This window comes from Ceratotherium simum, chromosome 20 (genome assembly GCF_057802395.1).
Source record: "Ceratotherium simum simum isolate JZ-2026a chromosome 20, ASM5780239v1, whole genome shotgun sequence".
Classification (NCBI taxonomy): Eukaryota; Metazoa; Chordata; class Mammalia; order Perissodactyla; family Rhinocerotidae; genus Ceratotherium; species Ceratotherium simum.
The window spans coordinates 14,015,579-14,042,102 of record NC_141919.1 but is presented as its reverse complement, the minus strand read 5'-3'; the positions used below and the strand labels follow the sequence as shown (position 1 = coordinate 14,042,102).

Below are 26,524 nucleotides of genomic sequence, written 5' to 3'. Positions count from 1 at the left end.
AGCCAAGAAGAATAAAGACAGGATGGAAGAGAAAAAGTAAAACTATTTTTACTGCAGATGACGTGATCATTTATTCAGGAAGTCCTAAGGAATATAGAAAAATACCAGTAGTAATAGTAAGCTTATTTCCAAGGTTGCAGGATACATTACCAATGTAAATAATTAGTTGTTTCTAAAAATGAAATTAAGAAAAATTTTCCATTCATAATAGTGTTAAGAAAGGTTAAATACTTAGGAAAAATTTAACAAAAGAAGTATAAGACTTATATACTTAAAACTACAAAACATTTCTGAAAAAAATGAGAGAAGACCTAAATAAGTGGAATGATATACGTAGTCTGGGATTGGAGGACTGAATTTATTAGGATGGCAATTCTCTCCAAACTCCATAGATTTCTCACAATAGTGATCAAAGTACCAGAAGATTTTTCTTCTAAAAATTAACAAGCTTATTATAAAGTATATATGGAAATGCAAAGGATCCAATTACCAACAAATTTTGGATAAGAATAATGTTGGAAGATTTCTAAATCTTGATTTCAGAGCTTATTTTAGGGGCTACTTTATTCAAGAAAGTGATGTACTGACATAAGAATAGACTTATAGATCAATAAAGTAGAACAGACTCAAGAAATAAATCCACAATAGAATATATAATTAATATATATTTGATTTCTTACAAAGGTGTTGACCCAGCTAAGTGGGGGAAGGATAGTCCTTTCTACAAATGGTTCTGAAATAACAAGATTTTCATGTGGGGAAAAAAAAAATGAACATCAACCCTTAGCTTTTACCATACACGGAATTTAACTTGAAATGGAATATAGACCTAAATGTAAATGGTCTTTAACAAAAAAACATTATAGAAAATCTTTGAGTACTTATGGTAGGTAAAGATATTTTGGAATAAAAAAGCACAAATATAGAAGAAAAAAATAAATGACACTTGATGAAAATGAAAATTTTCTGCATTTTAAAGACACTGTTAAAAATGAAAAAGACAAGCCATCCAATTGGGGAAAATATTGGTAGCACATAAATTTACAGGAAGCTTTATCTAAAATATATAAGGAGACCAACAGCCCAATAAGAAATGAGCAGACATGTGAAAAGATGTTAGACTTTTTTACTCATAGGAAAGTGCAAAACAAAACCATTCTTTCATGAATGTGGACGTAAAAAATTTCAGATCATTAAAAATTGAAATTAGGGCAGTGTAGTTGTTACTTTTGGGGGGAATGCCTAATGATTGTGAGGAGCATGAGGGAGGCTTCTGAGTTGCTGGTAATCCCTCTATTCCTGGATGTGGATTTTGGGTGCATGGGTGTGTTTTCTTTTTGAAAATTTATTGAATTTTATACTTCTGTGTAGTAGGTTATATTTCAATGAAAATGTTTTCCCAAAATGGACAAGATTCAGAGAAGGACAAACCCAATCCATGAACCTATGATGTGATGTGTAATTATTACACATTTGTGAAATTCTACTTAAAATTAAGGTGAAATTGCTAGCGAGATTGACAAAATTTAAAATGTCTGACAATGCTAAGCATTCGTGAGGATATGGAGCCATAGAAACTCTAATCTGCTGACGTTAGTGTAGTGCGTTGCAACCACTTGTAAAAATATATTGATAGTACTTAGTAAGGTGAACATATGCATTCCACTCTTTGATATATACACTATGGAAAATCTTGCATATGAGCACCTGGAGGCGTGTTCAAGGATGCTTATAGTGGCACTGTGAGCAAAAGCAAAAATCTATAAACAATACAAATATTTACCAACAGTGTAATGGACAAATAAGTAGTGGTTTATTCATCATTGCAATACAATATAGCAGTGAGAATGAGTAAACTATCAATATGGATAAAATTTAAAGATTGTTTTGTAGAAAAAGAATGTTACAGGAAAATATATGCGACAACATTCCGTTTTTCTACAGTTTAGAAAGAAGCAGAGGTAAACAGTGTATTATTTAGAAAATCATTCATAGGACGTTAAAAACAGGTTATGATCAGTTATAGGAATTGTGATCAAAGAGGAGCATGTAAGATGCTTCTAGGTAAGGGTATAGTACTGTTTTGTTTCTTGGCCTGGGTGAAAAATTGAGGAGTGTCTTTCATTATTATTTTTTAGACTGCATTATGTGTTTTTGTATGCTGTATTTCCCAGAACAGTAAAAAAGTAAATTTGCTAAAATATCTTTAAAAAAAAAAAAATAAAATTGCAAGTTCCTTCACTCTAGAAGCTTTAAATATTGAAACTTTTGGTTGTTTCTTATGGGTGTCCTGGAGGTGGCTTCCTTATTTAGTAAGACATTGAGTTAAGATATATTTCAGATCTCTTCCTACTCAAAGTCTATCAACAAGGAAATTATTACTACAGTTATAACACAATTTATATTGTCTTGAAATTGTAAAACCACTTTTTTAAATCTACATTTTACAATTTATGTTTCTAATTCTAATTGCTAGTCTAAATCTAAGACTGGATTTTTTTCTCAGTTAATTCAAATTGAGGGTTTTGTTTGTTTTGGTCAAAACTGTTTAAAACTTTGAATAAAAGTCTTTGTGCTAATTGACAGTAAATTACTTTTCTTTCAGATTCAAAGGTCCACTTCTTTGGGAACGTCACAGATTTCACAGAAAATGTATCCTCTCTTGGAAATTCCATGTGTTGAAGATGGTAAAATGAAACTGCTTTAGGAAATTTTCCTTTTTTTAATATTTTATGAAAATAATTTTCATTTTGAGACCATATAAAAATTTCAGGCAATAGCAGATACTTGTAAATTTTTACTAACATTCGTTTAAAAATAATTTGGATGTTTCTTAAGTGGCTTTTGCAGTGGAATTTTTTGTGTGTGAAAGTTGAACTCATAATCGCAAGGACCACTACTAAGTTAATCATCTTTATCCTACTGTGAGCTGAGAACCCATGAAACTTTGTAGATGTCTAATTTATAATGTGTTACTGTTACTTTTACACTTAATGTATTATTAAATGTTACTTTTATACCCAATGTATTATTAAATGTTAGCTATTTGGAAAATTTGGTTATGGTAAAAAAAAATTTTTTTTTTTTCTTACTTTTTATATTTTCCTTTTTTGTTAACGGAAAAAAATCAAGCTTTAATTCCTGTATCACACATGAAAACTGGTAAATATTTTGATATCAAATATATGCTTTTTCTTATCCACACTGGAAAGAAAAATAAATGTATTTCTTTATTTTTAAGACTTTTAAAATTGTTAAATGTTAAATAACAGAAATTGCCATGTTGATCCTTGGTTTTCCAGAGCATTTTTTCCTTTGTGTGTGGTGACCAGGGAGGGGAGGGCAGGAAAGAGATTTTGTTTGTGAGATCATGTACCTTAAATTCGATCTTAGGGTATTAGGGATATACTTCAGATGGTTTTAGTTTGCTTTAAACCTTCTCTTAATGGTTTTACTAGTTTCTGGTTCCTTTTTAATAGCAAATTCTAGAAATTTGTTTTCTAGAAACTGGTGGTAAATCTCAGTTTCTTCATTCAGACTTCAAGGCCTGCTTTCTGCTTTTAGTATTGCAGAGTTTGTGACTAAGTCCTGTTTTACTATCCAGGTAGAATGAGCATATTAATATTAGTGTGTTCCTATGAGTATTGATGGTATATATAATCATTGGCATTGACATTTGCTATAAAATTTTCTATGGCAGGCTTTAGATAGACTAAGGATTTTAAAAGATGATGATGTTTAAAAGATGATGTTCATTAATCTGATGATTGCATCTTTTACTTTTCCACACTTTTTTTTCATCCAGAATGTTATTTGCTCAGATGTAATCTCTTTATTTTTACATTCAATTTTTGAAATAGACTGTTAGTGTTTGTCTTCATATTTGTTTCAGAAAAATTATGAAAATGTTATTAAATCAATCATTTTCATTATTGACTTAAACAATATTCTATGATATTTAGATTCAGAGGAGGAATTTTTTGATGCACCGTGTAGTCCCTTGGAGGAGCCTCTTCCATCTCCGACTATAGTTAAAAGTTATCAACAGAAAAAGTTTCAGAAGCCGGATTGTTCAAAAAATATGACTCAGTATAAAATAAGATTTGAAGTGCCAGAGGTATGTACGGTGGTAAAATTAATATGGCTTATTTAAACTGTTTGACATTTCTGCTATTCACAGCTTATTTATATAGTCTCATTACCTACTAATAGGCTCTGTTGTTTTTATCCTGTTTAAGCTGAATCCAAACATTGCTGTGTGATTCTTCCTTCCCTTTCTTTGAAGATTAATTTCCTTAATCAGAATTAGGGGTTTAGATGATGTATTGTGGTTATTCAATATGTATTTACTGAAAATAATTGTACAGCGTAAGTGTGTAATTGTATGTGTGTGTGCATATAAAATCTCTCCTAAATTTTAGTACATATCATTTATATTGTATATATACCTCATATATCCATATATAACCACCATCCACATAAACAATTTTTTGTTTTAGGTAGTGGTAGTTTCTTTTTTTTTTTCTTCTCCAGGTTTTGATTCAGTTTTATCACCTTGTTGGAGATTGTGAATTACCTGTGGTAGAAATCGATGTCTTAGGATTGGGCACAGAAATTGAGCTTAGAACATTTGATTTGAAAGCAAATGCCTTTTTGAAAGAGTTCTGCTTAAAATGCCCAGAATACTTTGGTAAGAATCTCTATCTTTTAAAATAAATAAATTAGTTTTATTGTTTTACTACCTGCTAGTGAATTTTAAATTCTCTAGACTTTAAATCAGTATATTTGCTAAAAAATCCTCAGAGAAATATTACATTATGAGTTAGTCTTCAACTTGTATCTTATACTTGGCAATCTGGGGGGTAGATCAGAGATAAAATGAAGATAATTTTTTTCATTAAGGAAAATAAAAGTCATGGTTTAATTTTAAATCTACTTAACTGTATATTACAACACTGAATTAGTTGATACTGTTATAATTTACCACAAACTTAGTCTCTTAAAACAACACAAATTTATTATCTTATAAGTTCTGTAGATCAGAAGGCTGAAACAAGTCTCAACAGGCAAAAATCAGGGTATCAACTGGACTTCCTTTTTGGAGGCTTTAGGGGAAGATCTAGTCCCTGACTCACTCAGGTGTTGTCAGAATTTAATTTCCTGTGGTTTAAGTCTGTTTCCTTGCTGTCTGTGGGTGAGGCCTGGCCTTAGCTCCTAGAGGTCTCTCTAGGTCATTGCACATTGTCCACTATATCTCAGAACTAGCATGCGGTGTTAGATCCTTCTCATGCTGTCATCTCTCTAACCTTTTCTTCTGCCTTTTGCTTCCACTCTTAAAAACTAAGGTGATTAGATTGGGCACATTTGGACAACCCAGGATAATTTCCCCTTAACCTTAACATTAATCACCTTTGCAAACTCCCTTTTGCCATATAAGGTAACATATTCTCAGGTTTTTGAGAATTAGAGCATGGACATCCTTGTAGGGGAAAGGGCATGGCATTATTCTGCCTACCACAAACACTTTATGTCCTAGAATCATAATGGATGAGTTATATGATACCTTAGAAAATATTTCCATTTGCTGTGTTGGGCATTTAGGAGAGTATTATTTATATTTCCTCCCTTACATTTTTGGGTTTTTCCTTGAAAGATAATTCTGAATGGTTGATGGAATGATTCAGATAAACTGTTTCCAATTTGGATACTTTTTATTTGTTTTTCTTAACCTAATTGCTCCAGCTAGAACTTCCAATACTTGTTGTGTAGAAGTGGCAGGTAGCTGTTTAGGAACATCTTCCTATTAGACTATTATACTTTCCACTGCATCTGGGAGAGGATATCTTGAACATCCATGCAATGAAGGGACACTGTGGAGAGTACCCACAAGAGTGGGCATCCTTGTCTTGTTTCTGATCTTAGAGGGAAAAGCTTTTAGCTTTTTGCTGTTGAGTATGATGTTAGCTGTGGGCTTGTCATATGTGGCCTTTATTATGTTGAGGTACAATCACTCTATACCCACTTCGTTGAGAGTTTTTATCATAAATGGGTGTTGAATTTTGTCGAATGCCTTTTCTGCATCTATTGAGATGATCGTGTGATTTTTATCCCTCATTCTGTTGATGTGGTGTATTGCATTGATTTACAGTTGTTGAGCCATCCTTGCATTTTTCACTAAATCCCACTTGATCATGGTGTATGATCCTTTTAATGTATTGTTGAATTCGGTTTGCTAATATTTTGTTGAGATTTTTGCATCTATGTTCCTTAGGGATATTGGCCTGTAATTTTCTTTTCTTGTGGCATCCTCGTCTGGTTTTGGTATCAGGGTAATGCTGGTCTCCTAAAATGAGTTTGGAAGTGTTTCTTCCTCTTCTATTTTTTAGAGGAGTTTCAGAAGGATTGGTATTAATTCTTCATTGAATGTTTGGTAGAATTCACCAGTGAAGCTGCCTGGTCTTGGACTTCAGTTTGTTGGGAGATTTTTGATTACTAATTCAGTCTCCTTACAAGTAATTGGTCTACTCAGATTTTTTGTTTCTTGATGATTCAGTCTTGGAAGGTTGTATGTTTCTTTATCCATTTCTTCTAGGTTGTATAATTTGTTAGCATGTAATAGTTCATAATAGTCTCATGATCTTTTGTATTTCTGTGTTATCAGTTGTAACATCTCCTCTTTTCTGATTTTATTTGAGACTTCTCTCTTTTTTTCTTTGTGAGTCTAGGTAAAGGTTTGTCAATTTTGTTTATCTTTTCAAAGAATCAGCTCTTAGTTTCATTGATCTTTACTATTGTCTTTTTAGCTACTATTTCATTTGTTTCTGCTCTGACCTTTGTTATGTCTTTCTTTCTACTAACTTTGGGCTTTTTCCTCTTTTTCTAGGTTCTTGAGGTGTAAAGTTAGGTTGTTTATTTGTGATTTTTCTTCTTTCTTGAGGTAGGCATTTATTGCTGTGCTCTTCCCTCTTAGAATTGCTTTTTCTGCATTCTGAGAATTTTGTATGTTGTATTTCCTATTTCATTTGTCTCAAGGTATTTTTAAATTTCTTTTTGATTTCTTTGTTCACTCAATAGTAAAACTGTCACTATTTGCAGTAATTGTTCATTAACCCAAGTAGTAAAACTGTCACTATTTGCAGATGACATGATGTTAATATACAAAACCCTAAAGACTCCACCAAAAAACTGTTAGAACTAATCATTGAATTCAGTAAAGTTGCAGGATACAAAATCAGTATACAAAAATCTGTTGCATTCCTATACACTAATAATGAATTATCAGAAAGAGAAATTAAGAAAACAGTCCTATTTACAATTGCGTCAAAAAGAATAAAATACCTAGGAACAAATTTAACCAAGGAGGTGAAAGACCTGTAAAGTGAAAACTCTAAGACATTGATGAAATAAATTGAAGAAGACACATATATATGGAAAGATATTCTGTGCTCATGAATTGGAAGAATCAATACTGTTAAAATGTCCATACTACCCAAAGTAAATTACAGATTCAATGCAATCCCTATCAAATTTCTAATGGCATTTTTCACAGGAAAAAAAAAAATCTTAAAACTTGTATGGAACCACAAAAGACCTCAAATAGCCAAAGCAATCTTGAGAAAGAAGAACAAAGCTGGAGGCATCATGCTCCCTGATTTCAAACTATATTACAAAGCTATATTGTTGAAAACATATGGTATTCGTATAAAAGCAGCCACATAGATCAATGGAAAAGAATATAGAGTCCAGAAACAAACCTATGAATATATAGTCAATTTACGACAAAAGAGCCAAGAATATACAATGAGGAAAGGACAGTCTTTTCAATAAATGGTGCTGGGAAAACTGGACAGCCACATGTGAAAGAAAGAAAGTGGACTCCTATCTTACACCATATACAAAAATTAACTCAAAATGGATTAAAGACTTGAATTGTAAGACCTAAACCTATAAAACTCCTAGAAGAAAACATAGGCAGTAAGCTCCTCTACATCAGTCTTGGCAATGATTTTTTTGGATTTGACACCAAAAGCAAAGGCAGCAAAAGCAAAAATAAACAAGTGAGACTACTTCAAACTAAAAGAAGCAAAGGCAGTACAATGGAGCAAAGTCTTTTTAACAAATGTTGATGAAACAAATGAACATCCGCGTGCAAAAAAAGAATCTAGACACAGACCTTACATCTATCACAAAAATCAATTCAAAATGGACCACAGATCTACATATAAAATGCAAAACTATAAAACTTCAAGAACATTGGAGAATATCTAGATGCCCTTGAATTTGGCAATGACTTTTTAGATACAACACCAAAAGTATGATCCATAAAAGAAAGAACTGATAAACTGGACTTCATTAAAATTAAAAAATTCTGCTCTGCAAAGGGCACTGTCAAGAAAATAAAAGGCCACACACACTTGGAAAAAATGTTTGCAAAAGACACGTCTGATAAGGGACTGTTATTCAAAATATACAAAGAACTCTTAAAATTCAGCAAGAAGAAATGAACAACATGAAAAAATGGGGCAAAGACCTTAACAGACATCTCACCAAAGAAGATATACAGAAGCCAAAGAAGAAGAATAAGGATTGTTATGTCTTCACAGAGAATTGACCCCTTTATCATTATGTGATGCCTTTTTTTATCCCTGATAACTTTTCTTGCTTTGAAGTCTGCTCTGTGTGAAAATTAATATAGGTATCCTGCTTTCTTTTTATAGTGTTAGCATGATATATTTTTCTTCATCCATTTGCTGTCTATCTGTATGTTTCTTTATACTTGAAGTGGGTTTCTTATAGACAATATATCGTTGGGTCTTGATTTTTTGATCCACTCTGGCAATCTCTGTCTTTTAATTGGTGCATTTAGACCATTGACATTCAAACTGATTATTGATATAGTTGGCTTGAAAATTTTTTTTTTAGATTAAAGGTAGTAGTGCTTTACCTTTACTTTTGAGACCACATAAATGTGTTCTGCTTACATGTGTATAAAAGTACTTTACTTTTGGCCATCCTGGAATCTGACGTTTTTTGGATTATTGACTTTTTAATGTCTATGAGTTATTCAAGTTTTAAATTGAAGCTATCTTGTGAATACTTTGAACTCATTTAGGATTTTCCCCCCCCCAGTAAATTGAGATACTGAAAATAAGGTAGTTGCAGAACTAAACTAAAAGTGAAAATTGAAATCCTAATTTCTATCTGTGGGAATTAAGAGAAGTAGAGAATATACTTATATACATCTTAAAGATTTAAGAAGCCCATCTTCTCTAGGATCTCATTCCCAGGCAAAGATGTCAGTTAACTAGTATCATGAAAACTTCATTTTTTTTTTTTTTTGAGCGTTGGATTAAATATGATCTTTGTATTTTGGGAAGCAAATTAAGTATTATGGTCTGCAAGCTCAGTCGTTGGATATGATTTATACATTTTAGTTCCATACTCTACACTGGTTCTGTAGCCCTTGAGAACTTGAGTGTGGTGGATTGCATTAAAATAATCTTTTGCTAAGAAAACCATCATACATAGCAGATAGAGAGTTTTGTTTTATTTTGCTTTTTACACCAAGAAACAGTTTGCTTTGGTAATTGGAAAGAAAAGTGAATCAACTTGATAGTGTTCTCCAGTAATCCAGAAGTTATTATACCAGTTTTTAATTTTTGTTTGTTTTTTCAAGAGCAAAGAGTAGGAAAACGCACACAGAATACAGGATATACAATCATCACTGCACCTATTTCTGTAATATTCTTGCTTCTCCGCTTAGAGGGAGTGGAAAGAATTGAATAGCACAGATTCTTACACAAAGTAAATGATCAGTAAATAGTTGTTAAATGAATAAATGTGTGAAAAGAGTGAGGATCTTCTTAAGGGTTGAAATGTGATTAGTGCCTGCAGGAGAAGACTGGCTTAAGTGCTAATGAGTGTTTAAATCTGGAGGATTCTGTGTAATATGTTGCATTTTTTCTTTAAGAGAGGAATGATTGATTTGTTGTCTTTTCTTCCAGTATCTAAATATTGATTTCCAGGAGCTATAAGTAATTTGGTGATAATACTTTTAAAAGTTTTATACAAAATACTCTTCTACAGCAGTTTTCCCACTTATTTTCTTAGATTTTGAGGAGAAGCAATAATACAATTGATAAAGACTGATTATATGGTATTAGGGTTTATTTTAATCTAGACTAATATACAGAAAAACTTAGTTTCTCATCACATACCTGATCTGTCTTCTTAACAATTAGGTTTTCAGAGAGTCTGACAATTTTCTTTCTAGCGATTTCTGTGGCTCAGGGCCAGAATTTTCCTCATGTCCTTTCATTGTTCATAATAACCATTCTGTTTCTTCTTTAACTGATTGCTACTTTTTCTTACCTTACCTCCTACCTAGGTTTATAAGGTAAGAGTCTTTAGGGTTGTAGCATAAGAGAAGGGAAGGGAATTATGAGAAGAAATTAAATTTTTAGAGTTTAAAATAAAGGAGGGAGGGACCTGACTTGGGCAAGATGGAATCCAAGGCTCACAAGTGATACAGAAAATCCTTCTTTTTCAATTCTATAATTATTAATATTTCCTACATTTATTTTCCGTTAGTTTTCCTATGAAAGAATAGTGTTTAAATGTATTTTTAGATGCAAATAAGAAACCAGTTTATTTGATTACAACACTGGATAACACAATGGAAGATCTGTTAACACTGGAATATGTGAAGGTAAGCAGTTCTTGCTATAAGTGTTCTGCTGAAATGTTATAATCAAGTTTTTGTAAGTTTAGTAATATTCAGTTTAATCTTCATTCTAATGTGATCTCTATATCTCCTAAAACTTTAAGGTTTTTTTTTTTTGTTTTGTCATCCTCTATTAAATAGTTGGGATTTATAAATACTTCATATAGCAAAATAATAAGAAGCCTACGTTATAAGTAGAAATGTCCTGCAGGTTGACTTTTTTCCCCCATTAGGATATCCAAAAGAAATCAACTTTATAATCTTTATGGAATTTATTGTGGTATATGATGCGAGATGAGGCTTTCACTTGATTTCCTACCATTGTCTGAAGTTACCTAATTTTCCTGGTGTCAGTGACACCATTCCTTCCCTATTGATTTATGATTCATCACTTATAAGTTTTTATGTGACCTATTTTTATGTAAGTGCCATGTTATTTTAATAATTACTTTATAATGAGAATAGTGCCAAAAGAGCATTTTACCACTTTTAAGACCATTTTTACTATTATTGATGTAGATATTTTAGGGGTTTTGTTGTTTTTTATGCATTAAATAGCTTTTGTATTACAAAAGAAATCTAAAGATCTAAAGATCTTTAATAGAGTAAAGATCTAAAAATAACGCAGAGTATTTGGGTACTTGGTGGACAGTTCTGTCACAAATTTTTTTCACATACAGGAAGAATTCAAAGGACCTTACAGAGTTGTTGATGACTGAAAGATTGTTGTCCACACTTGATAATACCTAAATTTGCACTTTTGATAGTAAGAGAAATAGTACATAATATGTTGAATACTTGCCATGTGTGAGAGAGTACTATGCTTAGCAAATTTCTTTTGTTGTGGTGAAGCAGTTGTTTGTTTAGATAATTATATATATAAATAGCTGGAAAATTATATAAATGTATGTTAAGACCATTATATAATTGTATATACATATGTCTTCCTAAGATATTCTGATTTTTTTCTCTTTGGATAGGCTGAAAACAATGTACCCAACTTGAAAAGTACCTATAACAATGTTGTGCAACTGATTAAGGTATGAGTGAATATGAATTGGTTTTTTAATTAGAAACTGTATTTATAAGTAAATATATTTTGAAAATTATTTTATAACTAGAACCATAAGATCCTTGTGGATAAATTGTATCTTTTATACCACAAAGCATAGTATCTTATACAGGACAGGCAAACAAATATTTATTGACCTATTACTAAAATCAACTTTGTTCTTCAGGTGAATTTTTCCTCTTTGGATATTCATTTACATACTGAAGCACTTCTGAATACAATAAATTATTTTAATAATATCCTTCCACAATTGGAGGAAAAATCAGCCTCAGTGTATGTTGCAGAGAGTGAAGACAAAGGAGAAGTCATTAAAAAAATATGTATGTTTCTTTAAAATGCAACTTCTATTTTTTTTTTACCAAGTAGATCAGTGAATTTTGGCTCTTGCTTTATTATTAACTTATAGTATTGGCTTCAGAATTCTATTGCCTAGATTATATCTAGAAAGGTTCATTATTTACCAGGTAATTTTAAAAAATAATAGTAGAGAAAAGTGATTACTGCTGAAGAAAATATGGCTTTTATTTATCTATCCTTCTTTTTAATTGAAGATTATACAGTATAAGTATTTGATTTAGATTAAAATTCATGCATCTAGTATCGTTATTGTATATTAGAAAAATAGAACTAACAAAATTTGAGTATCAGAGTATATTTTTAAATCAGAATACTTTTTAAGTTGTGAAAAGTTACAGTTTGATAATGGCAAGTATCACCTAGTAAATCTCAAAAGATTTATGATTTTACAACTACAGTTTCTTAATTTCAAATGTTAGCCTCATCGAGGAGCTGTTTTTTGTTTTGTCTGTTTGCTTTTGTGTGGCTTTGTTTTCATTAGATTTGATTGTTTTTTAGAATTCCTAATTTAGTAGGGAATATCTTGCTTGCTTACAATTGAATTGTAAATCAGGTTTTCCTTTCATATTATCATCATTTGGTGTGATATTTCAGTTACTTATAACTGTAGTGAGGTAACTACTAAAAGTTTTTCCTTATATTTTACGATATGATTTTTTTTTGCAGCTTTAAAACTACCCAAGAGTGAAGATATTATTACCTTGCAGATTTTAGCAGAATTATCATGTTTACAGATCTTTATTCAAGATCAGAAACGTAACATTTCTGAAATTAAGATTGAAGGTAATAAAACTTCAGAAAAAATAAATTCAGAACTATTAAATGAAAGAGAAGTCATTTAATCATTCTTTTATTCCCTTAGGGCTTGATTCTGAGATGATAATGAGGCCTTCAGTAACTGAAATAAATGCAAAGCTAAGGAATATAATTGTTTTGGATTCTGATGTAACAGCTGTATACAAAAAGGTAGGAATTTGTTACTATTAATTAATAATACATCATTAGATGTGATTGTCCTTTAAGATTGGTCGTAGGTGTAAATTAGATAGTCGTTGGATTTTAGCAATGTGGCTTATTATGTCCATGGGTTTTGGAGTTAGGCGTAAATGGGTTTTAAGAAGCTCTGTTCCTAAATAGTTGTGTGGCCTGATCTTGGATTTTGTTTCTTTATTTGTAAAATGAGGATTAAGTATCTCATAAATGAAATAAGTGTAAGTAATGTTTCTAGAACACAGTTGCGGGGGGTCTGTGGGGATGGTGGGAGTGAGGGGGCTTGTAAATGCCTTTTTTACTTTTTTCCTTTTGCTCTTCTCTTCAAATACTCTGAACCTTGTAAGGCATTTCAGATTTCAGCAGCAGAGGATATGAAGTCAGATTGAATAAATGAGATTTTTATTTTCATGGATGCTTACTAGTACTATAGCAGTTATAATGTTGTGAGTCCTTTGAACTGGATGGCTAGTGGTTGAGGGATAGGTATTTTGTTACTGGGTGTAAGACAGTAAGGTTCTTGGACTAGATGCTGTTGTGGAGGTGGACAGGTAATTTTTGAACAGTGTAGCATCTAGGTAAGATGGTATATTTAAGAGAGTGAAGAGAATATCAAAAGTAGGATCAGAAAAGCCTGAGATAGTTGTTGAGTCAGGAAGTCAGAGTTTGAAGTGTAACAGAAAGAAAGGAAATAGATGAATAGGCTTAGCCAGTAATACTGATGAGATACAGTGATGACCTGATTTTTATGTTAAATAAAAATCTTATTCCTTATATTTTATTAGGGCTTTTTAGCGTGAGATAACAAGAGTCCCAAAACATCAAAGGTGCATGGCGCTTAGGAATAAGGAACAAGAAATTTTTCCAGAAGCCAAACTTTTGGCTTCTGGAAAAATTTTTTTTTTCAGAAATCAAATTTTTCAGGTTTAATTTGCTTCTATTGCTTTTATTTTTAAAAAATCGTAGTATTAGAGCATTTAAGAAGTAGATTATCTATTTTATTTGCCCTGTCTGGAAAGTAAAGCTCACACAAATAAATGCATTTACCAAAAGTCATACAAGTAGTTAGTAGTGGAACTGATATTATAACCCAAGGCATTTACTTTTTTTCTCTGTAATTTTATTTTTAATGCATCTATAAGGTTAAAAATCCAACTTACAAAAAGCTACAAAAGGAGAAGTTTCTCACTTCTGTCTTCTCGCCCCACCCCTATTTTGCTCTCCCTCTTCATTGACTTTGATTCCAATGTACCTGATTTTTAAACAAACTATACCTTGTTCAGTAACTCTCTACATGTCAAGGAGCCAGAGAGATAAGCTTTTTGCCCTAGATCAGAGCTTCCTAGTTATTGTGATGTGACACACTATTGTGCCCTGAACAGGTTTTAGGTATAATAATACATTGAGTTGGGCCGGCCCCGTGGCTTAGTGGTTAAGTGCACGCGCTCCGCTGCTGGCAGCCCGGGTTCGGATCCCGGGCGCACACCGCTTCTCCTGCCATGCTGGGGCCGCGTCCCACATACAGCAACTGGAAGGATGTGCAGCTATGACATACAACTATCTACTGGGGCTTTGGGGGGAAAAAATAAATAAATAAAATCTTTAAAAAATAATAATAATACATTGAGTACCTCAGCTTTCTGGACAGTTGGGTAAAGGACGCCTGGAGTCCTCAGACTATTTGACTCTATCCTGCAGCAGCATCCTCCATTTTCCCTAGTATCATTATACAGATACTGTTATTTATGTGTGATATAAGCTGGAAAGTATTCTAACTGATCCTGACATTCTTATGAAATAAGATATCATTGCAAATTAGTTTCTTCATTACACCTTCTTTATAGAAAAATGTTTTAAAAGTGAATGTTTAAAAAGATTATCCAGTTATATTAATGCTTGTTAATTCTGGGTTATAGGTACCTAAGTATTTCTAACTATTGTCTACTTTTCTGTCTTTAGTATTAGGCTAATACTGGCTTCATAAAATGATTTGGACGTGTTCTCATAAAATGATTTGGAAGTATTTTCTCCTCCTCTATTTTCTAAAAGATTTGTGTAGAATTGGTGTTATGTTTGCCTTAACTGTTTGGAATTCACCAGTGAAGCTATCTGGCCTTGAGGTTTTCTTTGGGGAAAGACTTTTAGTTATTGTTCTATTTCTTTACTTGATATAGGTCTAATTATATTTTCTAATTCTTCTTTAGTCAGTTTTGGTAATGTGTCTTGTTTGGAATTTGTTGCACATATGTGGTTTTGATTCTATTATTCTTTACATTTTTCAATACAAAACATTATATAAATTTTATATCGTTGCCTTTTTTCCTCCTTACTCTTTGTTATAGTTTTTAACCACATATATTTGCATCCTAAAACAATGTATTACCCAGTTTTGTGGTGTTTTGGAAACATATATTTTATCTTGAAATATAGCATATACACAAAAGCATATAATGTAATTTAAAGAACAACAGTAAAACAAACACGTTTATGCCCAGTTCTCAAACAAAGTAATAGAGCCTACCTCAGAAGTTACCAATATGTCCTAACCTGACTGCATTCTACTGTCTCCTCATGGAGTTAACAATGTCCTGATTTTTGTGGTTTTAATAAGTTTTACCAACTATGTATGAATCCTTAAATAATACCTTGTTTCATTTTGCCTCCCCCTTTTTTAAAGGACATCATATTTTATGTATTTTTTTCATTCAACGTTATATTTATTCATTTCATATGTGCTCTTTTCATTCAACATTATATTTTTGAGATGTATCCATGTTGATGTGTGTAGGTATAGTTCATTCATTTTTATTACTGTGTAGTATTCTATAGTATGAATATATTATTAGCTGTTTATTCAATGGTCTGTTCATGGATATTTGGGTTGTTTCTACTTTTTTGTTTCTATGAACACTACTGCTATAACTAGTCTTGTATGTCTCCTAGTATATTCTTGTATGTATCTCATGCAAGCGTTTTCAGAGAATCTATTTCTAGTGGCACATGTACCTCCAGGAGAAGTGGAAGAGAGGGATTGGCCCAGTGGCATAGTGGTTGAGTTCAGCGGTCCGCTTCGGTGGCCAGGGGTTCGCTGGTTTGGATCCCAGGTGCAGACCTACACACCACTCATCAAGCCATGCTGTGGCAGTGTCCTACATACAAAATAGAGGAAGATTGGCACAGATATTAGCCCGGGGACAATCTTCCTCAAGCAAAAAGAGGAAGATTGGCAACAGATGTTAGCTGAGGGCCAATCTTCCTCACCAAAAAAAAAAAAAAGAAGAAGAAGAAGGAGTAGAAGAAGACAGATTTGGTGTTTCTCTTTAATGCCAATGCTTGAAATTGTCAGACATTAAAGTTTTGAAGATCTGGAGTATATAATATGGTGTTTCATTTGTATTTTTCTTACTACTAATGAAATTGCACATCTTTTCATGTATTTATGGGCTACTTATGTTTGCTCTTCTACGAAATGCCTATTAGTTTAACTCGGACATCAGCAAACTTTTTTTGTAAATAGCCGGACTGTAAATATTTTAGGCTTTGTGGGCCAGGCAGTTTTTGTTATAACTATTCAACTCTGCTATTGTAGTGTGGAAGCAGCTGTAGATAATATGTAAATGAGTGATTTGGCTGTGTTCTAATAAAATTTTATTTATGGATAATGTGAATTTCATATAATTTACATATGTCACAAAATATTATTCTTCTTTTGATATTTTTCAATTACCTTAAAAGTGTGACAACATTCTTACCTAATCCTTCCAGTTGTAGTTTGCTGACCCCTGATTTAATTTATCAATTTTAGGGGAAGGGTTATTTATTTTTTTCCTTATTGATTTGTAGGAAATCATTAGTATTCTGTACATTATTCCTTGCTTAGTTTATATATGTTTCAAATAGTTATTCTCAGTCTGGTTATTATCTTCTCATTGCGGTGCCTTTTTTTTTTTTTTTTTTTTTGGTGGGGAAGATTAGCCCTGAGCTAACATCCGATGCCAATCCTCCTCTTTTTTATGAGGAAGATTGGCCCTGGGCTAACATCTGTGCCCATCTTCCTCTACTTTATATGGGACGCCACGACAGCATGGCTTGACAAGCAGTGCTCGGTGCGCACCTGGGATCCGAACCTGTGAACCCTCAGGCCGCCGAAGCAGAGCACACACACTTAACTGCTACACCATCGGGCAGGCCCCTCGTTATGGTGTCTTTTGATGAACAAAAGTTCTTAATTTTAATGAAGTAGAATTTATCATTCTTTTCCTTTTTGGTTTGAGAATTTTGTGTCTTCTAAATCATTTCATTCTCTGAATTCATAAAGGTATTCCCCTTCTTGGTCTTCTAAAAGTTATATAATTTTGCCGTTCACTTTTAGATCTTTCATTCTACTTGGAATCGATTTTTTTATATGATTGAGGCTGGGGTCCAATTTTGTTTTTTTCACACTTGAATTTCCTCGTACAATTTATTGAAATAGCCGTCCTTTTCTTGTCTACAGTACTATGTCTATGAAATATTAGGTGTAGATATGTGAGTAGATTTGTTTCTGGACTTTCTATTTTGTTCCATTGGTTTACTTATCCTTGAATCAGTAGCAAACATACATATAGTCTTACTTCACGTAGGAGACTGTTCTGAATACTTTATAAATATTAACTTATTTAATCTTCACAAATTTCATTGAGATCGGAAGTTCGTTTTCCAATTTTATCAATAAAGACATTGAAGCACACAAAGGTTAACTTCTTGAGGTCACATAGCTAGTAGAGCTTCATCTAATGTCCTGAATGTAAAAACTAGGCATTCTGGCTCTTTATGCTCTTAACAACCATTTTATACTGCCTCCAATAATTCCAATAATTCCAAACTGAGTTATTGAGCTTAATTTAATTCTTAAGCTTTATACTTCATATTCCACCTTGTTTCTCTTCTTCAATAATGTCTTGGCTGTTCTTGGACTTTTGTGTTTACATGTAAATTTTAGAATCTTCTTTCAAATTCTATCAAAGAAATCTCATTGGTATTTTGCCTTTAAAAAGCAAGCAATTATTTCTTAATGTCATCAAACATCCTGTGAGTGCTCACATTTCCTTGAATGTCTCATAATTTTTTTCTTTTAGTTTGTTTAGCTCGGGATCCACAGGAGGTCCACACAGTGCATTTGATTAATATGCCTCTTAAGTCTGTTTTAATCTATAAATTTCTCTCTCTCTCCTGTGCTGTTTGGTGCTATCCTATTTTGTAGAATTTTCCACAGCCTGGCTTTTGCTGATTGTGTTCTTTATGATATTTAACATGTTCCTCTGTTCCTTATATTTCCTGTAAATTGATAGTTAAATCTCAAGGCATGATGGGATTCAGGTTTTTGGTTTTTCTTTTTTTTTGACAAGAATACTTCATAGTTGGTGTTGTGTATTTTCAAAGGATGCACATAGTGTCTAGCTGTCTTTCTTTTTATGATGTTAAAAGCCATTATTTCATTAAGGGTTATAAAATAATAATATTCTGATTCAATCGTTTCTTCATTTATTAAATAGAAGTTTTCACCAGTCTTGATGCTGATATCTTCAATTATTTTGGCTTCTCAAAAGTTTATTCCTTAGTAGATTCCTCAGGCAAGGCTCGTAATCATAGGAACAATACTCCCTGAGTGTTTATATCTTGCATTACATTTATGTTTGAAGGGCAGTTTGGCTGGATTTTGAAGCTAAGGATTAGATTGCATTTTCTTTCATAGGTGGTTTTTAAACATGTTACTCTGTGTCTCTGTGTTCAGTCAAATTGCTGATGATGATTCTGATAACAGTTTCCCTCTCTTTCCCCTTGAAGGACTTGATCATTTTGCCTAGATGTTCAGAGCTGATTGGAAGCTTTGTGTGGGCAGGACTTTGGACACGTGGATATCACAGTAGATAATTAGGCAGTGATACAGTGATTTTATGGCCTCAAAAATTCAGAGTATCTAAAATTTTTTTCCTTTGGCTAGTCAGTTTCCTTTGAGAAAGGTACTATAAGTATAGCCCTGACAGCTGAGATTCTGGGAGCCAATTGGTTGAAGAATGTGGGGACCTCACCTTTCAATTTACAGAGATTTACTTAAAATACTTATTTTTCAGTATGGTGTTTTATTTACCTCTTACCTGCACTTGGTGTCTCCGAGGCCGTAGCCTCTCTGCTCTAAACTCTGTCTTAAGCAAATTTCTTCTCTTCTCTTGGGCTCAAGGTGGCATAGTCACAGGGTCACTCATGTGACTTGTGGAAGATATTCTGTTTTTTATTAATTAACAGTATGTGGGATATTATAGTCAACAAAAGATGCAGAGTCCCTCTCCTCATGGGGTAAATAATCAATAAATATTCAGTAATAGAAAACAACATCAAAGAGTGATAAGTGCTTTGAAAACCAATAAAGTAGGGTCATTTGATAGTGATTTGAATGGTATTTTAGGATTATCAGGAAATACCTCTCTGTGGAAGGAACATTTGACAGAAATCTAAATCAATTATGGATGTGAGCCCTGTGGAAAGAGCATTCTAGGTAGAGGAAATAGCAACTATAAAGGCCTTATGGCAGAAAGGTGCTTGCTGTATTTGGGAGGTTGTAGGGACCTCAGTAACCTTTATATTGAATTCTTTATTGTGCTTTTTTTTTCCTTTTTAAAGTCAAGTTTACTATACATACAGATATAATTTACATACAATAAAATTTACCCTTTCCGTTTTGGATTTATTTTATTCTTCTTTTCCTAGTATCTTAAGGTGAAAGCTTAGATTATTGATTTGAGATTTCTTATTTGTTAATGTAAGCATTTACTGCTATAAATTTTCCTTTAAGTTCTGCTTTAGCTGCATCTTGCAAATTTTGATATGTTGTGTTTTTATGTTCTTTCAGTTTAAAATATTTTCTTTTTTTTTTTTAATAATTTTATTTATTTTATTTTTTCCCCCAAAGCCCCAGTAGATAGTTGTATGTCATAGCTGCACATCCTTCTAGTTGCTGTATGTGGTACGTGGCCTCAGCATGGCCGGACAAGCAGCGCGCCAGTGCGCGCCCGGGATCCGAACCCCGGGCCGCCAGCAGCAGAGCGCGCGCGCTTAACCGCCAAGCCACAGGGCCAGCCCGAGTTTAAAATATTTTCTGATTTCTCTTGTGACTTCTCTTTTATCCATGGTTTATTTAGAAGTATATTGTTTAACTTCCAAATATTTTGAGATTTTTCAGATATCTTTCTGTTACTGATTTCTAGTTTAAATCCATTGTGGTCAGAGAAGAAACTTTTTTGGATCTTTTTAACTTATTAATGTTTGTTTCATGGCCCAGAGCATGCATGCTCAACCTTGGTTGAGTGTTCTTGAAATTAATGTGTATATTTGGCTGTTGCTGGATTGAATGTTTCATAAATGTCAATTAGAGCAAGTAGGTTGGTTGATAGAATTGTTCAAGCTACTGATTTTGTGTTTACTGGTTCTCTTGATTACTAAGGAAGGATTGTTAAAGTTTCAACTCTGGATTTGTTTTTCTTCTTTCAGTTCTCTCAATTTTTGCTTCTTATATTTTGGAGATTTCATGTTAGGTGCATACACATACGCCTAATGCTTAACAATGTGGATACATTCTGAGAAATTTGTCATTAGGTGGTTTTCTTGTGCAAACATCATAGAGTGTACTTACAAAGCCTACTACATACCTAGGCTATATGATACCAATCTTATGGGTCTGCTGTCATATATGTAGTCCATTGTTGACCAAAATGTTATGTCATGTATCCTATACATGACTGTATAGGATTTTTATACCTTCTTTTGTGATTATGTAATGTTCCTCTTTAACCTTGGTAATTGTACTTAATCTGAAGTCTACTTTGGTAGTAATATAGCCACTCCAGATTTCTTTGATTGGTGTTTGCATGGTATATCTTTTTCTATCCTTTAACTAATCTATGCCTGTATTTTTAAAGTGGGTTTCTTGTGGGCAGCATATATTTCAATCTTGTTTTTTAATCCAATCTGACATTTAATTTATATTTAGGCCAATTTAAAAATCCAACTATTGATATGGTTGGATTAAAATCTGCTATGTCCCTAGTTGTTTTCTATTTTCTAGTTGTGTTTGATTTTGAATTGTTTATCATTATTTTATGGTTTCCCTTGGGTTTACAATACATATTTTTAATCACAGTCTACCTTCCAATAATATTTTACCCCTTTACGTGTAGTGTATCTTACAACACTATACTGTCAATTCCTACTTCTTGTCTTTCGTGGTATTATTGTAATATGTTTTATTTTTGTGTATGCTGAAAATCTACAATTCAGTTTTCTTTAGAGCAATTAATTTTTTTTAAAAAGATATTTTATATTTACCTTCATTTTAAGTATTTTTGGAACTCATTTTTTTTAGGTAGCTTTAAGTTTCTGTCTGTTATTTTTATTTCTACTTGAACTTGATCACTTCTTGTGATACAAGTATATTGGTAATGAATTATCGCAGCTTCTTGTGGAGAGGATGGATGGGAGCTAGAAAAAAACTCTTGTTTCACCTTCATTTTCTGAGTGATATTTTTCTACATATAGAATTCTGGATTGATAGTTTTTCTCCCCCCTCCTTTCAAACTGTTAAAGTTGTGACTCCGTTGTCCTTTGTTATATATAGTTTTGATGAGAAGTCTGCCATATATCGTTGTTCCTTTGTACATAATTTCTCATCTTTATTTGACTGCCTTCAGGATTTGTATATGATGTTTCTAGGTGTATGTATGTTTTGATATTTGCCCTGTTGGGGGTTTTCTGAGCTTCTTGGATCTGCCTGTCATTATTTTTCATTATCTTCTCAAATAGTTCTTCTGCCTGTCTCTCTCTCTCCTCCTCCATCTCCTTCCTGTTTTTCTTCCTCTTGGATTCCAAAAATTCTTATTAGATTCCTGTTAGATATCGTCCCACAACCTTTAGATCCTCTGTACAACTTTTTTCAGATCCTTTTCTCATTATGTTTCCATTTGGATAATTTCTAATGACCTATTTTTAAGTTCACTGATTTTTGTCCTTGCCTCTGTTGAATCTACTGACGAATCCATTAAAGGTGTTTTTCATCTCTATTACCGTGTTTTTTAATCAGTAATATTTCCCTTTGACTCTTCTGTTTTTCCATTTCTCTGCTGATATTCTTCATCTCTTCATGCGTATTTTCCATCTTTTCCACTAGAAGCATTTACCATATTAATCATAGTAATTTAAAATGCATTGGCTAAAAGTTCCAACATCTGTGTTATTGGCAGATATGTTTCTGTTGATTGCTTTGTCATTTGTTGGTTATTTTTTTCTTGCTTTTTGGGACATCTTGTAATTATTGATTAAATGTCAGACATCATGTATAGGATGATAGAGACTGAAGTGAATAGTATTTATGTCTGAAAATTGGAATGCCTCTTTTTTGTGCTAGCCTGTTAGCATAGAGAGTTAAGTCAATTTAGTGGAAGGTGAACTGACTCTGAGTTTTCCTGTTTAATAAGATTCTCTTCAATACACCAGTGCCTCAAATTCCTTTAGGTATGTCTTGTGCTTGGGGGGGGGGGGGGCTTTGTTCTGGAGTGTTGCTCCATGCTCTGTTTTTGGCCTTTCCTCTACTCCCATACCTCAGAAAGTTCTCTTTCTACACTCTTGGCTCTTTCCTTGATGTTAGAGTCTACTGCTACTTTTTCTCAGTGCTTGCCAGCTTGTTGGTGAGTATTTGTGGGTGAGGGGTGGGTGGGGAGGTGTTTTGGGTAGTTTTATCAGTTGTCCTAGACCAGTTTCAGTCCTAGCCGTGTGTCTTCTCTAGGTCTCAGAAATGGGGTATTCTTGGTGATACCCCTTTCTTTCCCATAGCATCTGACTCATATCTTTGGTAACTCCTCTGTGGAAGAGAATGTCCTTCCCTGCCCTAGCAGAAGGTGACATATAATGGTCTGGTCCCAGGAGGGTTTCTTATCTTAGGTATAGATGGAGTTTTCTTTTATCTTTGCCCCTGGGGTATAGTATCTTCACCTCTGCCCTGAGGACAAAAGGTTACTGCCTTTTGCCTAGTTTCTTAAGGCTTTTGTTCTGAGAAGAGAATAATCTTGATGGTACGTTGGGCCTTTTCTGCAGTGGAGGCTTCTCCCCTCTTCCAGGGTGGTACCAAGGAAAAGCTTTCTCTGGTCTTCCACACTACTCCATCTTTCTGATGAGCTCCCAGCAGAGAGCTCCTAATGCAGTGCTTACAATTGAGTGTGAACTCCTCTTGTATCTGTGGCTCCCAGGGATTCTATATCTTACATTAGTTCATAGTCAGTCTTTACCATTTTAGCTAATATATGGTATCTGGCATCTCTTTCTCCTGCCCCTTTACCACAAGTGAGCTGGTGCTTGTGTTCAACATCTCTCTCGAAGGTACATTTTTTTCCTTAGATTTTAGGCTGCTTGGTTGGCTTGTAACCTCAGAGATCTAATGGTTTTAAGAAAAGTTACGATTTTGTAAATTATCTGTTTTTTTTCTTGTTGTTAAGATTTAGAATGGCCCTCTCCCCAGCATTCTACATCCTGGGCAGAACTCTATAAGCAGAACTCTTATTGACTTCTTTTCAGCCTTGTCTTGTACCTCAGCCTTTAGAGGTCCTTCATATCTTTGGTTCCTGAGATTTTCTTTGTTCCGTGGTTGGAATTCATTTGCTTGTTGATGGCTCTGCAGTCCTTTGCCTTGCTTCTAGCATTTAGGAGGTCAAGAAAGCTGTAAACTAAGTTAGTGCTCTGTCCATCTTCCAAAATATTTTTGACATGTCACATCTGCTGCTGTCTCCACCATTTTTAACTGGTATTACAGAGCTTGAGGTTATAAACTGCTGGAGGTAGTTCTTGTTTTGAAATTAAGATGACTCTTTACAAACTAATAAGGAACAAAAGCATAGTGATAGGAGGAAACTCCTTTGAAGAATGTGGAAAATCGATTTACATACCTCAAATGAAGAGAAGTAGATCACATTAACTTTTGACAGTGACCAAAATATACATTTATGTGGCAACTCTTAGTACACAAGTATACACACTAAATGAAAATGTATATTCTGATAATTTTTCTTCTGTTTTCCCCATGAAAAAAAATCTTGGGCCAGACCTACTAAATTGATTTCATGGCTCACAAAGGGAGCTGCCACCATCAATTTGAAAGACCTTGCAGTGTAGGTTCTAATAAAGGAGTTAAAATTGTTGCCTTATTCGTACGTGGCTTGAATACTTGGAAGATTTTCTAAATATGTGTGAAGGGTTTATTATTTGCTTTATTTTTATACTGAAGACATCATCTCAAAAATGGATTTTGACAATTGAATTTTCTCTCATTAAGGCTGTTTATATCACTGGAAAGGAAGTTTTTAGCTTCAAAATGGTTTCTTTCATGGATGCAACTGCTGGTTCGGCATACACAGATATGAATGTGGTTGACGTTCAAGTTAATTTAACTGTTGGTTGCATTGAAGTAGTTTTTGTCACAAAATTTCTATATTCCATACTGGTAAGTATTTTAATTAATTTTTTATTTATTCTTTCCTACTAGTTGGAAATTGCTGTGCGTCAAACATAGATGAAGAAGAATAATTCCTTGCTTGATTTTTTTTCCTGATTTTTCATAATTTTCTGGGTACCGTTTATCATGACTAAAATGTATAGTACATTATTTATATAACATCGTTTTCACATAGGAATATTTTAGTTGAAATATATATTTTATAAACATTAAATATGTGTACATTATATATCATGTTACATATATTAATTGAATTTTTTATTTTATACATCATTGGTTCAACTGTTTTACCTGACTTCCAGTTCTAATTAAAAATGTTAAAAATTGGGGCCAGCCCGCTGGTGTAGCGGTTAAGTTCACATGCTCCGCTTCGGCAGTCCGGGGTTCACTGATTTGGATCCTGGGCACGGACCTACGCACTGCTCATCAAACCATGCTGAGGCAGTGTCCCACATAGAGCAACTAGAAGGATGTACAACCATGACATACAACTATCTACTGGGGCTCTGGGGAGAAAAAAAGGGGGAAGATTGGCAACAGATATTAGCTCAGGGCCAATCTTCCTCAAAAAACAAAAAAAACATTAAAAAAATATATACTGGGGCTGGCCCAGTGGCATAGTGGTTAAGTTCACGTGCTCTGCTTTGGCAGCCAGGGGTTCACAGGTTCGAATCCTGGGCATGTACCGATGCACCGCTCATCAAGCCATGTGTGGCGGCATCCCCGATAAAAAGTAGAGGAAGATGGGCACAGATGTTAGCTCAGAGCCAATCTTCCTCACAAAAAAAAAAGGGGCCGGCCCCGTGGCTTGGCAGTTGAGTGCACGCGCTCCGCTGCTGGCAGCCCGGGTTCGGATCCCGGGCGCGCACCGACGCACCGCTTCTCCAGCCATACTGAGGCTGTGTCCCGCATACAGCAACTAGAAGGATGTGCAACTATGACATACAACTATCTACTGGGGCTTTAGGGGAAAAAGGAGGAGGATTGGCAATAGATGTTAGCTCAGAGCCGGCCTTCCTCAGCAAAAAGAGGAGGATTAGCGTGGATGTTAGCTCAGGGCTGATCTTCCTCACAAAAAAGTAAAAGAAAAAAACCAAAACTATAATAGAAGTTTATTTTGGTCTCAGGTAATCATTAAGAAAATTATATTTTCTATTGCATTATAATTCTGTGAATATCTGGGGCTTTAAAGGGTTTAGATTTAATCCCTACATGACACCACCCTAAGGTTTTTGAGTTCTATTTCTGCTTTTCATAGTTTTCTTTTTCTCATGTTTTTCTCTCCCTATTGGCTGATATTTTTTCCTGTGAGTATCATACCTCTCTCTATGACTTCACTATTCATTGTTTTAAAATGCTGTCTCTAAGTTTTGGTGTATAAACTAGGTAATCAGTTGGTTCTAAATAAATAATGTTGCTATTTTTGTGATCTTTTTAATTGAGGTCACCATGCAGTTTTTTCTATAGCCATAAAATTTTTTTTATACATAAAAAAGTAAAGATGAACAAGTATTCCTTGTCTAATTTTTTTTCTAATTTCTTTTTACATCAGAAGCATTATGTCACTGAGCCATGTTGTAATAGCCTTATACTCAAAAATTACTAAAAATAAAATTTTTTTCTGAACATGAAAATTAAGTATAATTCTAGGTGTATTTTATGTCATTGAAGTATTTTTTCCAGAATTCATAAATTAGAAAATGTTAGAGTTTTTTTTTTATCCTACAAACATGAATAAGCTCTCTGTCCATTGAGGTTATATAGAAAAATATAATGTAATTGTTTAGCCATTAGGGAAAGTGAGACAAGGAAAACAGATATCAGTGAAACATTGCAACATCTACGTGTT

General features: G+C 33.5%; 1 protein-coding gene across 5 annotated transcripts in view; it reads left to right on the top strand.

Annotated features, from left to right (window-relative positions):
• Positions 1–26,524, top strand: part of VPS13A (vacuolar protein sorting 13 homolog A) — a 252,521-nt gene that overhangs the window by 101,861 nt on the left and 124,136 nt on the right. For all 5 annotated transcript variants that reach the window (XM_087444443.1, XM_004439626.3, XM_087444444.1 and 2 more), the window contains exons 24-32: positions 2,606–2,687; positions 3,963–4,117; positions 4,534–4,690; positions 10,629–10,708; positions 11,704–11,763; positions 11,962–12,115; positions 12,819–12,935; positions 13,015–13,118; positions 24,496–24,663. In XM_087444443.1, coding sequence (XP_087300569.1) covers positions 2,606–2,687; positions 3,963–4,117; positions 4,534–4,690; positions 10,629–10,708; positions 11,704–11,763; positions 11,962–12,115; positions 12,819–12,935; positions 13,015–13,118; positions 24,496–24,663 — 1,077 coding nt within the window. The remainder of the gene's footprint in view (positions 1–2,605; positions 2,688–3,962; positions 4,118–4,533; positions 4,691–10,628; positions 10,709–11,703; positions 11,764–11,961; positions 12,116–12,818; positions 12,936–13,014; positions 13,119–24,495; positions 24,664–26,524) is intronic.